The 16,440-nt window shown below is 41.7% G+C and overlaps 1 protein-coding gene across 1 annotated transcript in view; it reads left to right on the top strand.

Moving 5' to 3' along the window:
- Col22a1 (collagen type XXII alpha 1 chain) overlaps nt 1–16,440 on the top strand; it is a 286,090-nt gene that overhangs the window by 78,345 nt on the left and 191,305 nt on the right. Inside the window, exons 12-15 of the mRNA XM_027415259.2 lie at nt 5,968–6,021; nt 6,172–6,225; nt 7,211–7,264; nt 8,516–8,560. Coding sequence (XP_027271060.2) covers nt 5,968–6,021; nt 6,172–6,225; nt 7,211–7,264; nt 8,516–8,560 — 207 coding nt within the window. The remainder of the gene's footprint in view (nt 1–5,967; nt 6,022–6,171; nt 6,226–7,210; nt 7,265–8,515; nt 8,561–16,440) is intronic.

The following is a 16,440-nucleotide window of genomic DNA, read 5'->3' on the forward strand; positions in this document are numbered from 1 at the left end:
GGTTTTTTTTCAAGGATTAGATGAACTAATAACTAAAATAAATGACTTATATTTGTGAAAAGAGCTCATGAATTAAGTTTAATTACTCTCACACCAGCGGTGTTCTTTTTTTAATATCAAATGACATCTTTTGCACCTTCATCATTAATAAGTTCTTATCCCCAGGGGTTAGCAGCTGCAGAATGTCAGAGTTCTCTTGTGTCCTCCTCCCAAGGAGGAGTTCTGCAGCATCTAATATGACAGGAATTTGAAGGAGTATTCATTGAATGTATCTTACAGGTGCCAGTGTAGAGGTCCAGTCTTTTCTTTAGATCACCTAGTAAAATTCTCGTGGCATCTAAGAAAAATAGCAGCAACAAGAGTTTATAAGCACTCACTACCTCTGAGGAGTCTTACTCTGCTGTTTAGCTTAACTTTGGAGCTGGACATTATTCTCCTCATTTTACATTGGGTCTGGGAATAGGTGGTTGCAGTTGGGTTTGAGATCATGTTGTCTGGTTCCATAGTCTGCATTTGTCTATGCTTAGAAGTAGTTCTCACATTTGGGCCAGTAAATGAACAATCTGGAAGATTTATTCAATCAACTAGCTAGATCCTGGAGTCTCTCATTCATTGAGAGAGCCGTGGGTGAGGGAACATGTCTGTCTAATAAGGTTCCAGGCAATAGTGCGAATGCTGGCCCACGATCCTCTCACTGTGAGGCCACTGTCTAGAATGTTCCTAATACTTGCCTCAGGGGGGTCTGCTTGGCCTGTCTGCTGCCAAATAGATGAAGAATCACATTGGCATAGTTCCTCCTGCTGAGGACATTTAGAAATGAGCATGGCAGTCAGTTATCCAAGAGAGCAAGATACATCTGCTATCCATTAATCATATCTGGTCAATGAAGTATCCAGTGGCTGATAGTACCCCAAGCTCTGGATACTGACAAGTGGGTGTAGGTGTATGAGTAATGTCCTTCTAGAAGTTGTCTTTTGTGGGTCTCCCAGAGGAATCCTGGAGACAGTCATATAGGGCAGAGGAGTCAAAGTCTGGACTTGGAATCCAAACTACACTTTTGAGTCAGAATTTCAGGCATGGAATTGGGAAGATACTCCTCCCAGCAGCCTTGGCTGTCTTCTTGCAATGGATGCATGTGCACCATCTAGTTGTGATTTTTCTAACAGACAAAGTAATGATTTCACTTCTGCAGTGGATGAAGTCAAGACACAGGATGAAATGTATTTTAGTTCAATACTGATGCTACAACCAAAGACCAGGGATGGGATGAATTTTAACTTATTCTTTGAAAAACTTATATACGTATATAGTGTATGTTGGGCATATCCACTCCTCCTAGAACCTTGTCAATCTCCTTCCCACATTTATTTATTTGTTCATTTATTCATTCACTCATTCCTCATTCTTCATTTCATTTTAACCCACTGAGTCCCACTAGTGCTACCCATATGCAGTTAGTACTTACTACCTATATGCACGTAGATGTGGCATCACTCTTTGGGACATGAGGAACCTACCAACAGCTACCCTTCAAAAAATTATTCTCCCTCTCACAGCATCTTTCAATCATAAATAGCTAATTTTTACACAACAGAAATATATTGGCCACTGCTTTAAGGCTGGGAGGTCTGAGGTGGCAATGCCTGCTGTCAGTGTCAGTTGAAGGATGTGTGCTTTATAAAGCCATAGATTATGGCTATGTCCTGATGTGAACAAAGAGGTCAACAAGCTCCCTTGAGCCTCTTTTGTGAGGTTACTAATCCTATTTCCTAAGGGCCCTGACTCTGGCTACTACAGCATGGGGTTTCAACTTATGAACACCCAACAGGACACAGACATTCAGACTCTGGGAGGAAATGTCTTGCCCTGCTAAGCTAACAACCACAGAGGATACCTGGAAGTCCAGATGTCTCTCTCTTCTTTCCTTTTCCTACCCTGCCTGCTTTGGTTTACCTTTGACACTTCATTGTGGACATTCAGCAGATTCCCTTTGGGTGTCTTCCCATGCTGACCTTATCAATTTTGAGGCAGCATCTGGTCTTTCCTCCACTCTTTACTTGCTTACTTTTTGGTTGTGGTAGGTAGAATTTTTTGCTTTGTTTTTGAGGCAGTGTCTCATTGTATAGCCCAGTCTGACTCTTTGACTCTTAGTCCTCTTGCCTTCACATTCTTAGTGGGTCAGCTTGTTCAACACGGGGAAGGGCATATTGTTAGTTTTTAACAGGGGACAGACTGATAGGTAGATGGATGGATGGATGGATGGATGGATGGATGGATGGATGATAGATACATAGAACATAGGTAGCTGGATAGATAGATCTTGTGATGTGATCTTCCACATGTCAGACAAGTACTCTATCACCGAGCTATATCCCAGCTTCTATATTATTTGTAGTATATAAGATATGTGCACACTCATTTCACATCTGAAATCAGCATGAAACTATCTTGCAAGTGATGAGACTGGGTCTGAGAGATGTTCAGTGGGAGATAAACAGGTTTCCTCAGGTTGTGACTTTCTCTTCTCAAAGACCTCCAGGGTAGCTGGATGTGAATGTGTGGAACCTTTTGGAAGGCATACTGTGGTGGGAAGGCCATATTCTAAGATGTCAGATTAGGGAGACCTAGAACATGAAGGATGTATCTGGGGCAGTTTGACTCTCCTTCTCCTAAGAATGGGGTCCCTATAATGGTGACTGTGGATATCATGTTAATCTCAGGGTGGAAATTACTCAGGTTAGGTCATTTTTCTGGCTTGGTTTCTGAATGTGCAGCTTCTATGTCACATCCAACCTCTCTGGCTAGCCAGAGCATGCACATCTTGCACCAGAGTCTAGCTCGGCAGAGACCATTCCAGTAAACCACGATTGATCAAAATGCAGAGAAGTGATTTAGTGGCACCCAATCCCAGATGATACATCTGTAACACAACTTCTGTACCAAAGGCTCAAGGGATTGTTTAGGAAGAGAGGATGGGAAGATTTTAAGAGCCAGAAGTGTAGGAAGTCTGCTGTGAGATCTCATCTCCTAGAAATGTCAGAGAAGCTGTACCCATGAAATCTGATCAGATTGGCTGCCTAGCAAGGTATAAACAAGGACAATACTACTAGACATGCTAACATGGAAGGGAGGAACCCTACAGGACCCTAACCCCAAACAAAGAACTATAGGCAATTAAGGAATGCTGAGAGTGGGAGAAATTGTCTTCTCCAGAGAAGAGCATCCCAATTGGTCAGCCCCAAAATCATATGTATACAAGTGGCATTGTATAGATTGGGCAGGTTTTTAGGAACACACACCCACACACACCCACACCCACACCCACACAAATACATATATTCCCATTTATGTAATAAAGAAGCAGAGACCATAAATTTGAAAGAGAGCAAGGTAAATGAAGTGGCATACATGGGTCAGGTTGACAGGCTAGAGAGAGGAAAGGGAAAAGGAAAAAATGTTGTATTTTAATTTGGAAAAAATGTATAACACACATGTATATATGAGTGAGATAGTCAAAGAGAGAGAGAGAGAAAGAGAGAGAGAGTTGTTACATGTTCTGACTTAGAAAATGACTTTCAGTATTATACAAGGCACACTTATATCAAATCATTATGGAGTCAGTTCTGTTAGACAGTCATCTAAAACTAAGCTGCCAAGTTGTTCATGGTCTTGGACAGTCCAATTTCCCATGTAAGGTGTAGAGTTTCCAAAGATACACCAGAGCCTATAACTAGCCTGCCTTAGGCCATCAAGACTAAGAAATATAGGAGATCTTAAAGCTGTGGCATGCCAGTTCTTGAGACCATTCTCTTTCCTCTACACTGGGATGTTCACTGTGCTCAAGTGGGCCATAAGGCCAAGTCTTATTTTTGAACAGGGGTTTATGTGACTTTCCCTTAAAAGCCAAAGGTATCTAGAAAGAATTGATGCCCAGGGAACATCTGCAGAGCTCTAGTGTCATGTCAGGAACTTGTGCAGTGTCCTCTTGTTTCTCCATCTCAGAGTTCCCAGGTAATGTATGGGCCAGACTACAAAGACCTCCTCTGGATATCCCTGTGATAGAACCAACAAGCTAGAAAAGATACAGCTGTGAAGAAAGCAAAGGTTCTGGAACTCTCCAGCGTTCTCTTTGGCATTGTTACCAGGCACACCCCTGAATCTCTTTATTAGACACCCCTTGGACCACTTTTATTCCCAAGGCAGGAACACATCTGATATCCTTTCCTGCTTTCAGCTTCAGGATCCAAATCTAAAGGAGCCAGAAGACAGACTGACCTTTCAAAGAACGAGCTATTTGAAGCGGGTAACCTGTGTGTCAGGAGAACTCTGCACTGAGTGCCCAAATAGACCTCATTCTGAGTGAAGCACTCGGGAAAAATTCCTCAGAGGAAGTACTTATTCTTTCATGATGTTTCTCTTTTGGAAAACCTTGGTCTTAACTCTTTAGGATAGAAGGATACAGAGTTAAGGAGGCTGGGGTACTTCCAATGGATGAACAGTAAAGGAAGGAATCTGGAACATGGGCCTTGGAGACAGTAGAGCATATGGGTTTGATCTTTCCCTATACTTGACCACCATTTCAGTCTCTTGTCTGTGCTGATGTTCTGGCTCCCATGATGTGGAGACTGAAATATTTTTAGTGTAGTGGGATTTTTGAGGCTAAAAGAGGAGAGCATGGTCCCTAAAGAAGGGAGCTATGATGGCATACTAAAGCATTAACTCCCCCATCTTTCTAATCTTGTCATGTGGGCTTCTAAGGGATCCTGAGAGATCACTATGTTCCATGACAACAGCATTTGGTCTGTATGTAAGATCATGAAGCACCACTGGACTTGTGTGTCCAGATGCTGTGGCCAAGTGAAAAGGCATTCTCCGGGGCCTTAGAGTCAAGCTTTTCATGGGAAAAAGCTGTGGCTTTGGGCAAAACGCTTCACCTTCCTGTGCTTTCATTTCGTGAGCTAAGTGAAATGCAGATAAATGTTGATTGTGGGGATGAGTTACATTCAGAGATTACTATAGAGCACCTAGGGCTGGGCTTATGGTAAACATACAATAACTATGAACCCAGGGTTGCAGCGTCTTTGTTGTTTCTTTAATAAATATAATTGGTATGGCTTTATAACTAATGTTGACTCTTCCCTAACAGACCTAATTATGACAGTAATTATTTGCATTCAGTCAGTGCTCAGTCTCTTTAGGACTCACCTCTACCTGAAGTGATTAGCCATTGCTATCCCTGGAAAGCCCAACAAGGTGTTTTCTCCCCAGTTTGTTGATGGGTAAATGGAAGCCAAGGACACTTTGCCTTGGGAATTCCCCCAGGGAAGATGATTATGACAATCTGACCCCAAAAAACCCCCTCAAGACCCCCATGTCCTAGAAAATTACTGACCACAGAAACACCCACTGTTCACTCAGAGAAATCTTTCCTCTTGGGAAACTTTCCCAGTTAGACATGTGCCTCATTATACACAGGTAAGGATGGACAGATGGACGTGGAGATCAGTGGGATGTCTCTCCTTTCCTCAAATCCCAGATAGATAGAGATGAGTTGCTGACTAAACCCTGTCTTAGCTTCCTCATTTTGTTGCACATGTGTGATTCACCTTGGAACTCTTCTGAGCCCATGGTGCAAAAAAGGAAGGCCACGGTGGTCTGGCCATAGCCACCATTTGCCAGCAAACTTCTGCATTCTGAATATGACCTGGATTTATTCTCCAGGTTTCCAGGAGCTGGTGCCCACCTTCCTCTGTGCTTTGTGTCACTCTTGTCTCTTCATATGCCTAAGAAAACATTCGATAGGCAAAGATGACATGGAGAACATGAGCATATTTGAGGCTACAGGAATACTCATGGTTTTCTTGAGTATTACTCCAGCCTCCTCCTCCCACCTGATGCTTTCTCCTCTGCCCCATTGCTGCCTTTATCCTGTATTGATTGGCATTCTCTTTTTTTCTCTCATTTTAGGGATCCTTGGGCCCACCTGGGCCACCTGGAAGAGATGGCAGTAAAGGCATAAGAGTAAGTTCTGCTGGAGCTCTTCACCACTGTTACCTCACTTCTAATGAGTTCTGGGCTGTGGGGAATGGACACCCAGAGCATCTTGCAGCCCCTTTGGTATGCCTGGGGCCTATATTGTACTGACTGTGACCATGTGATGATTTTGTACAGGGGGAGCCAGGAGAGCTGGGAGAGCCGGGACTGCCTGGAGAGGTGGGCATGAGGGTAAGTATTGCTGGGAGCTGCTTATGTTCTGAGGGGGTGCAAATCCAGTTGCTTTAGATATTGATGAGCTGCTTGGGTAGGTTTCTGCCTCTTTCTCATGTAACTTCATACATATGGGAATATATGCATGTATATTCCTCCTGCATTCTTACAAAAATCGGTCATACTGTTGAAAAATTTGTTATTCTCTATAGCCATAGAAACTTGAAGGATCTTTCCACACCAATCCAAATAGAGCTTACTCTTCCTCTTCAGTTTGTGCCTGGTAGCCAGTGATTCAGATGCCATAGTAAAGTATATAGCTTTTACATACTTATAGCCCCAGGCATCCTTTCTTATTTTCCTTTGTTTTCAACCAAAATCAGTGAAGCACTAAAGCATGTAGGTGTATGTGTGTGCGCGTGTGTGCACGCACTGTTACTACATTTTTGTTACTATAGGGTATTTTATAAAAGTTGGGATAGCTTTGACAGAAAAAGTGCCCATTTATTTTATTGTAGTGGATTTCTCATAGATATGTACAAATGTGTTGTCCTCAGACTGGTGAGGTTTCTGCTTAATCAGGCTAGGCTTAGAATTCTGGGAGTCCCTTTGACTTTCTCAGGGTGAACAAACCATGAGGCTTCTTGATATCTTTAGCCATAGCAATCAGCTGCAGATTCAGAAGCCACCAACCTGTATGGGTCAGACCATGAAAAGGTCTTGGGGCAAGTGAAAGTGGGCTCCTAATGACTCAGAGGCCATGCCATTAGCCTTTCCTTTAGGTTGAGCCCTCCAGTGATTGTGGCTTCACCAGGTATCAGGTGGAAGGGTCAGCCATAGGTGATGAGGCAGAGGTCAGGGGGTATCTTCTGGGGACCCCTGTGTGTAGCAGTGTGTGCAGCATACATAACATACCAAGTAGTTCACCTTCTTAAATGAACATTGGCTGAGAAGCACTTGTCCTTTTTCCATCCCATCATTTGGTATGGACTCTTTTCTGCAGGGGCTTCAGGGACCTCCTGGACTGCCAGGACCTGCTGGGCATGTTGGCGCTCCAGTAAGTAGACAGTTGTCTGGAAGATGGCTCTGTCCCTCTTTGCAGGTGTCAGGAGCTGGCTCTCCAACCTGTCTTTCACCTCAGTCTATACAGTTGTCACTTGCTGGTTGGATGTTAAGGAAAACTTAGTTTATCTTAGAGTAGACATTCTTAAATGCTATGGGACTCATGAATCACCAGGCGGACAAGTTTAAATGCACATTCCTGGAGTCCTTTTCCCTAATGAAGCAGGGCAGAGCCCAGGAGTGTATGAAACTTGGCAGAAGTCATTTTTACCCACATGCACAGAGCACAGTCACCTAATCCTGGAAGGAAGTCTAGAGAATTCACAGCCCCCACAACAGGGCTAGATGCTAGACAAGTATCAGAGTATCCTTTGATTAAAAGGTGAACCACATTTAGGTGTGGCATACAAAGGGTACAGTGGCTTCTTTGTCATTAAACTGTTATTTTTGTGTCTCAGTGAAAAAAGTTTGAGATTATCTACAAATTAAAGAAGCTGTAAAAATATTGATCAAAACAGCTGCATTGTCTTGTGGAAATACAAGATCATCTAGTGTCAGTATGAATGGCCACAGTGATTAGATGCAACTAAGATGCTATTGTGTTCTCTCACCTTTTAGAACTGTGTGGTCCTGCAGATCCACTTTCCTCAAATGACCATCTCAAGGCTTTGGTCCTTATGCTCTTATGTAGATCAAAGATGTTATGTGTTCTCTCTAGAATCAGTATCAGTCTAGAAAGCTTCACACCTTTTCTGCATACGATCTGAGGCTCTCCTCCAGGAAAGAGGAGGAGAGGGAGGGACTGAAGTGGGGTGAGGGTTCATAGCACAGGATCTGGGTGATGCTCTAGAGGAAGGTAAGTGGATACAGGTCTCTCTGTTTTATCCCTGGAGTAGAGAAGAGGCTGATAAAGGGGAGCTACTGCCTAGAATCAATGATCATGATAGAACTGTAGGCTCCAGGTTGCGAAAGTGATGTAATAGTCTTCCCTTGGTCAGATGAGCTGAGATGGGTTCCTGTTCATAGCTTTGAGGACCTATAGCCCAGGCCAGGGAAACAATCCCAGCAGCACATCTAAAAGTGGTTGGGTTCAACGTCCAGGTTGAGGGAGAAATTCAGACTTCCTTGTGATTATAGTTGGGTGATGCTAGTGAGACGGTGAAGTTTTTCTAGGTACCTTCAGAGAGTGGGCACAGGGAGGCCACATTGTAAAGTGTGTCATTGCTGTTTTTTTTTTTTCTCCCAGGGTCTCCAAGGAGAACAAGGGGAAAGGGGAGCTCCAGGAGAAAAGGTATTTAAAGTCCATACTGGGCAATTAATACCACTTCCACAAAAAGAGAGATAATGCTGGGGGCTTTTCACTCAATTTGTTTGTATATGTGTACATGTATGTGTGTTTATATGTACACATGTGTGTGGCAGGTATGAATGTGCTAGCTCACTTCATGCCATGAAAACAAACTGCACAGTAGGGCAGAAGCCTGGTGCTGTGGCCTTCATCATCTTGCTCAAGGAGACATAAGACTTTCCAGGGCAAAATTTTCTGGATTAGAGCTTGGAAAGCCTAGTTGGTGCCAGGAACTCATATCTTACATGGAACTGTATTTACCTTCTTAGTTCTCATTTGCTTCTTTGATCTATGTAATACCATGTCTGTTCAGCATTCCTCTAGAAGCCAAGGGCTGCAAAATCCTGCTCCCTCCCTCTCATAGCCCTCTTCTGCAGCCCATGCTTCAGCTTCTTAAGGCTTGGGCAAGATCCAAGTCTTCTTAGACCTGCGACTTACTTCCTTAGGCGGGTCCTGACACCCTGGCAGGCTGCATCCCACTCTCTCCTCCTACAGCCTTGTTTCCTCAGTGCTGCATGGGATGTTTTCATTAAGTAATTTAGTTTTCTTTCAGTCCACTTGGAATGTAATGAAAATTACTTTTCAGTCTCCCCATCCTGGTGTATGCACAGCCTAGAAGCTGATATAATCCTATAGACTTCATCATATGTACCAATTTTATTCCACAAAGCCACCTAAGATGTGCTGGTCTATGTCCTATAATTCCTCTTTGTCTTTGCTCTAGGAAGGCTAGGCATATTTAAAAAGATTTATTTTTATTTTAAGTGTGCTTGCTTGTTTGTATGTAACACACCATGTGCATGCCTCAGCACCCATAGAATCCCGAAAAGGTTTCTAATTCTTTCGACCTAGAATTACAAAGGATTGGGAGCTGCCATGTAGGTACTGGGAAGCAAACTTGGATCCTATGAAAGAGTAGCCAGCCTTCTTAACTGCTGAGTTATCTCTTCTGCCTGAACACTACTGTGTGTGTGTGTGTGTGTGTGTGTGTGTGTGTGTGTTATTTTTGTACCTTCCACTTTACCTGACATGTTCATTAGTTGGAGTTTTCTGGAGGAATCTTTAGTATGCTTTATGTCTAGAATTATGCCATCTAAAAATAAGGATACCATAGCTTCTGTCATTCTGGCTACCGAGCTGTATAGCTTGGAACTAGCTGGATTCTTTTCTGAACATCCATTTTCTTAACTGTTCAACATGTTGAATTAGGCCCCTTTCCAATTCTTTTTTTATGTTATAAATTTTATTAATTTAAAAACAATCTTATTTTACATACCAATCCCAGTTCCCTCTTGCTCCTGTCCTCCCATGGCCCCCACCAACACCCCTTCCCACCCCCATCCACTCCCCAGCGAGGGTGAGACCTTCCATGGGGATCATCAGAATCTGTCACATCATTTGGGACAGGGCCTAGGCCCTCCCCTGTGTATCTAGGCTGAGATAGTATCCCTCCATAATAGCTAATATTCTCAGGGACCTCTTTGATTTCTTACATCAGCAGGAAGAACGTTTCCATCATCTCCTGAGAGACAGGTCCTTTAGTTACTGGGCCTCATTCCAGCATGCAATGGCTGAGAATCCACCTCTACTCTGTCACTGTGGTGTGCTTTCCATAATTGGGAAACAGACTTTCCTTAAGAGTTTGTCAGGTGTCTGAGGGATACAGCTGAAATCTCTATAGCACAAGAGATCCCTGTGTTTGAGGGACAGAGAAGCCCAAGTGAATTGTTCAGGCTGCATGGTTAGCAAACTCTAATATATTATCTACCAAAGTGCAGAGAGGAGCAAACCCACTAAAGGCACCAATGACCGCATGTTGTGAAACCTGGTGCTACCTGGAAGGCCATGTCTAGACAGTTGTAGGTGGCTGTGAACACTGAGCTTCTGAAACTCTGAAGATGTTCTGCACTGGCAGAACAGCTCAAGATGAGGTCAACTTAGTGAAATGAGAAGTGTCCCAGCTTTGGAGTCAGATAACCTGGGCTGTGCCTCTGGTGGTTGCTATATGAGTCTCAGACCTTGGGTGAGGTTTTAAGTTCTCAGACCTCAAGCTCCAATTTATCCACCAGGAATAACACTACCTGTCTCAGGAAATGGCTGTGAGGTCAAAAGATTTATGAAAGAAAACATAAGAGTTGGCATATGGGAGAAACTCCTTAGATGCTTAAGGGATATCGTGTTTTTTTATTTTTTTATTTTTTTATTTTTTATATATTTGAATTACAAACAAGATTGAATTACATGACGATCCCAGTTCCCTTCTCCCTCCCTTCCTCCTCTACCACCCCCCAACTAAAATCCTACCTGTTTTATGTCCTTTTTTCTAATGTACACCTGCTTCCTCATGACTTCTGCATCCTTCCTTTTATTCCCTTCTTACTCTCGTAGCTTCCTCCACCTCTACTTCACATGTTCTCAATTTGCTCAGGGGATGGTGACCTTTTTCCCTTCTCCAGGGGACAAAGTTTGTCTCTTTTAGGGTCTTCCTTATTTACTAGTTTCTCTGGCAGTGTGGATTGTAGGATGGTAATCCCTTACTATATGTCTAAAATCCACATATGGGTGAGTACATATCATGTTTGTCTTTTTGTGATTGGGTTACCTCGCTCAGAATGGTTCCTTCGAGTTCTATCTATTGTCCTGCTAATATCAAAATTCCATTGTTTTTTTTCTGCTGCGTAGTACTCCATTGTGTAAATGTACCACATTTCCTCCATCCATTCTTCGGTTGAGGGGCATCTAGGCTGTTTCCAGTTTCTGGCTATTACAGATAGTGCTGCTATGAACATTGTTGAACAGATGTCTTTGATGTATGAATGTGCTTATTTTGGGTCTATGCCTAGGAATGGTATTGCTGGAACTTGTGGTAGACTGATTCCCATTTTTTTGAGGAGTCGACATACTGATTTCCAAAGTGGCTGTACAAGTTGGCACTCCCACCAGCAGTGGAGGAGTGTTCCTCTTTCTCCACATCCTCTCCAGCATAAACTGTCATTGTGTTTTTTATTTTGGCCATTTTGACAGGAGTAAGTATCCCAGAGTTGTTTTGATTTTCATTTCCCCGATGGCTAAGATGTTAAACACTTTCTTATGTGTCTTTCAACCATTTTAGATTCCTCTATTGAGAATTGTCTATTTAGTTCTGTACCCCATTTTTAAATTGGATTGTTTGGTGTTTTGGAGACTAGCTTCTTGAGTTCTTTGTATATTTTGGAGATCAGCCCTCTGTCAGATGTGGGGTTGGTGAATATCTTTTCCCAGTCTGTGGGCTGTCATTTTGTCTTGCTGACTGTGTCCTTTGCCTTACTGAAGCTTCTCTTAGTTTTAGGAGGTCCCATTTATTAATTGTTGATCTCAGTGTCTGTGCTACTGGTGTTATGTTCAGGAAGCGGTCTCCTGTACCGATTAATTCAAGGGTATTTCCCACTTTATCTTCTAATAGGTTTAGTATGGCTACATTTATGTTGAGGTCTTTGATCCATTTTGACTTAAGTTTTGTGCAGGGTAAAAGGCTTGGGTTTATATGTAGTCTTCTACATGTTTGCATCCGGTTATGCCAGCACCATTTGTTGAAGATGTTCTCTTTGTTCCAGCATATATATTTGGATTGTTTGTCAAAAATCAGGTGTTCGTAGGTGTGTGGGTTAATGTCAGGGTTTTCAACTCTATTCCATTGGTATACCTGTCTATTTTTGTGCCAATACCAAGCTGTTTTCATTACTATAGCTCTGTAAAGGAGCTTGAAGTCAGGGACAGTGATGCCTCCAGAAGTTCCTCTATTGTACAGGGTTGTTTTGGCTATCCTGGTCTTTTGTTTCTCCATATAAAGTTGAGAATTGTTCTTTCAAGCTCAGTGAAGAATTGTGTTGGGATTTTGATGGGGATTGCATTGAATCTGTAGATTGCTTTTGGCAAGATTGCCATTTTTACTATGTTGATCCTGCCTATCCAAGACCATGGGAGATGTTTCCATTTTCTGATATCTTCTTTAATTTCTTTCTTTAGAGACTCAAAATCCTTACAGTATAGGTCTTTCAATTTTTGGTTAGTGTTACTCCAAGGTATTTTATGTTGTTTGTGGCAATTGTAAAGAGTGATGCTTCTCTGATTTCTTTCTCCACCAATGTGTCATCTGTATATAGTAGGGCTACAGATTTTTTTGAGTTAATCTTGTATCCTGCCACTTTGCTGAAGGTGTTTATCAGCTGTAGGTGTTCCCTGATAGAGTTTTTTGGGTCACTTATGTAGACTATCATATCATCTGCAAATAGAGAGAGTTTGACTTCTTCCTCTCCGATTTGTATTCCCTTGATCTATTTTGTTGTCTTATTGCTCTAGCTAGAACTTCAAGGACAATATTGAAGAGGAATGGGAGAGCAGACAGCCTTGTCTTGTTCCTGATTTTAGAGGGATTACATTGAGTTTCTCTCCATTTAATTTGATGTTGGCTGTTGGCTTGCTATATATTGCTTTTATTATGTTGAGGTATGTTCCTGTTATCCCTGATTTCTTCAGGATCTTTACCATGAAGGGGTGTTGGATTTTGTCATAGGCTTTTTCAGCATCTAGTGAGATGATCATGTGATAGTTTGTCCCTCAGTCTGTTTATATGGTGGATTACATTGAGGGATTTTCATATTTTGAACCATCCTTGCATCCCTGGGATGAAGCCTACTCGATCCATCTGGGATGGATGATTTCTCTGATGTGTTCTTGGATTCGATTTGCCAATATTTTATTGAGAATTTTTGCATCAATGTTCATGAGGGATATTGGTCTGTAGTTCTCTTCTTAGCTGTGTCTTTGTGTGGCTTGGGTATCAAGGTTATTGTGGCCTCATAAAAAGAGTTTGATAATGACCCTTCTGCTTCTGTTGTGTGGAATACTTTGAGGGGAATTGGTATTAGCTGTACTTTGAATTTCTGGTAGAATTCTGCACTGAAGCCATCTGGTCCTGGGCTTTTTTGGTTGGGAGACTTCTAATGACTGCTTCAATTTCATTAGAGGTTATTGGTCTATTTAAGTTGCTTAACTGTTCTTGATTTAATTTTGGTAAGTGAAATCTGTACAGAAAATTGTCCATTTCCTTTAGATTTTTGAATTTTGAGGAATATAGGTTTTCAAAATATGACCTGATGATTCTCTGGATATCCTCTGTGTCTGTTGTTATGTCCCCCTTTTCATTCCTGATTTTATTAATTTGCATGTTCACTCTGTTGTTTGGTAAGTTTGGATAAAGGTTTGTCTATCTTGTTGATTTTCTCAAAGAACCAACTTTTTGTTATATTGATTCTTTGTATTGTTGTCCTAGTTTCCACTTTATTGATTTCAGCCCTCAGTTTGATTATTTCCTGGTGTCTGCTCCTCCGTGGTGTAATGGCTTCTTTGTTTTCTAAAGCTTTCAGTTGTGCTGTTAATTCTCTAGTGTGATTATTCTCCTGTTTCTTTATTTAGCCATATGAACTTTCCTCTTAGTACTGCTTTCAAAGTATTCCATAGGTTTGGATGTGTTGTGTCCTCATTCTCATTGAATTCTAGGAAATCTTTAATTTCTTTTTTATTTCTTCCTAGACCTATGAATTGTTCAATTGGGTGTTACTTAATTTCCATGAGTTTGTAGGTTTCTGTAGTTCGTGTTGTTGTTCAATTCTAATTTTAAAGCGTTGTGGTCTGATAAGAAAAAGGGGGTTATTTTAATTTTTTTGTACCTGTTGAGGTATGCTATGTTGCCAAGTATGTGGTCGACTTTGGAGAAGTTTCCATGTGGTGCTGAGAAGAAAGTAAATTGTTTTGTATTTGGGTGGAATGTTCCATAGATATCTGGTAAATCCAATTGCATCATAACTTTTATTAGTTCTTTGTTTCTTTGTTAAGTTTCTGTCTGGTGTTCCTGTCCCGTGGTGAGAGTGGGGTGTTGAAATCTCCCACTATAAGTGTGTGTGGTTTTGTGTGATTTGAGTTTTAGTAATGTTTCTTTTACAAACGTGGATGCCTTTGTATTTGGGGCATAAATATTCAGAATTGAGACTTCATCCTGATGGATTTCTCCTGTGATGAGAAGGAAATGACCTTCTTCATCTCTTTTGACTGATTTTAGTTTAAAGTCCAATTTGTTGGATATTAGGATTGCTACCCCTGCTTGTTTCTTGGTTCCATTTGATTGGGAGATCTTTCCCCAACCTTTAATTCTTAGGTACCATCTGTCTTTGAGGTTGAGGTGAGTTTCTTGTGTGCAGCAGAAGGAAGGATTCTGTCTTCTTATCCATTCTGCTAATCTGTGTCTTTTTATAGGGGAGTTAAGACCATTAATGTTGATGGATATTAATGACCATTTATTATTGTTCATTCTTGTTTGTTTTTGATTTGATGATGATGGCAAGATTATGTGTGGGATTCTGTCCTTTTTCCTTTTGGCTGTTGGTAAGTTGGGATTATCTATTGCCTATGTTTTTCTGGTTGTAGTTAATTTCCTTAGGTTGCAGTTCTCCTTCCAAAACTTTCTGTTGGGCTGGATTGGTGGATATGTATTGTTTGAATCTGGTTTTGTCATGGAATATCTTGTTTTCTCCACCTATAATGATTGTAAGCTTTGCTGGGTATAGTAGTCTGGGCTGGCATCCATGGTCTCTTAGTGTAGGTAGAATATCTATCCAGGACCTTCTGGCTTTCAGAGTTTCCATGTAAAAATCAGGTGTGATTCTGATAGGTTTGCCTTTATAGGTTACTGGGCCTATTTCCTTTGCTGCTTTTAATATTTTCTCTTTGTTGTGCATGTTTGGTGTTTTGATTATTATGTGGCAAGGAGACCTTTTTTTGGTTCAGTCTATTTGGTGTTCTATAGGCTTCTTGTATTTTCATTGGCATGTCTTTCTTTAGGCTTGGAAAGTTTTCTTCTATGATTTTGCTGAATATGTTTTCTGTGCCTTTGAGTTGGATTTCTTCACCTTCTTCTATACCTATTATTCTTTGTTTTGGTCTTTTCACAGTATTCCATATTTCCTGGATATTTTGTGATAGGGATTTGTTGGACTTAAGATTTTTCTTTGGTTGATGAATCTATTTCCGTTGTGTGTCTTCAACTCCTGAGATTCTCTCTTCCATCTCTTGTATTCTGTTGGTTATGCTTACATCTGTAGTTCCCGTTCGTTTACCCAGCTTTCTGTTTGCAGAATTCCCTTAGATTGTGCTTTCTTTATTGTCTCTATTTCAGTTTTTAGGTCTTGAACTGTTTCCTTGAGAGACTTATTGATATCTTGTACTTTTTGGTTTGTTTTTTCTTCCATTTCTTTAAGGGATTTTCTAATGTCCTCTTTGAGGTCCTCTATCATTTTCATGAAGATGTTTTAAGGTCATTCTCTTCTGGTTCATCTGCATCGTGATGTTCAAGTCTTGCTGGTGTATGGTTCCTAGTCTCTGGTGGTGTCATATTGGGTTTTCTGTTGTTGGATGTGCTGTTACCTTTTCCTCTTCTCATCCTTTCTTCTGGTGGGTGTAGCAAGAGTTTCTTGCTCTCCTGGTGGGCATGGGACCAAAGTTCTCTTCTGGTAGATGCAAACAGATCCAATAATCTGATGTCCATCCACTTCTCGTGGATGGAGGTGTCAAAGTTACTTGGGCATTGGCATTGTTCGGGCGTGCCGCGTCCCTCCTGGCTGGCAGTTGGAGGCAGAGCTGTCACCAGCCCTCAGTGGGATCAGTCAGATCCCAACCCCGAACTTGGTCCAATATGCAGGTCGCTTGTATCAGATGACTCTGAGCAGAGACGATGAATAGGAACTGGAAACAGTTCCTGGCCTACCTGGGCTGGCGGATGGAGGTAGGGC

The sequence above is a fragment of the Cricetulus griseus genome, chromosome 4 (assembly GCF_003668045.3).
Source record: "Cricetulus griseus strain 17A/GY chromosome 4, alternate assembly CriGri-PICRH-1.0, whole genome shotgun sequence".
Classification (NCBI taxonomy): Eukaryota; Metazoa; Chordata; class Mammalia; order Rodentia; family Cricetidae; genus Cricetulus; species Cricetulus griseus.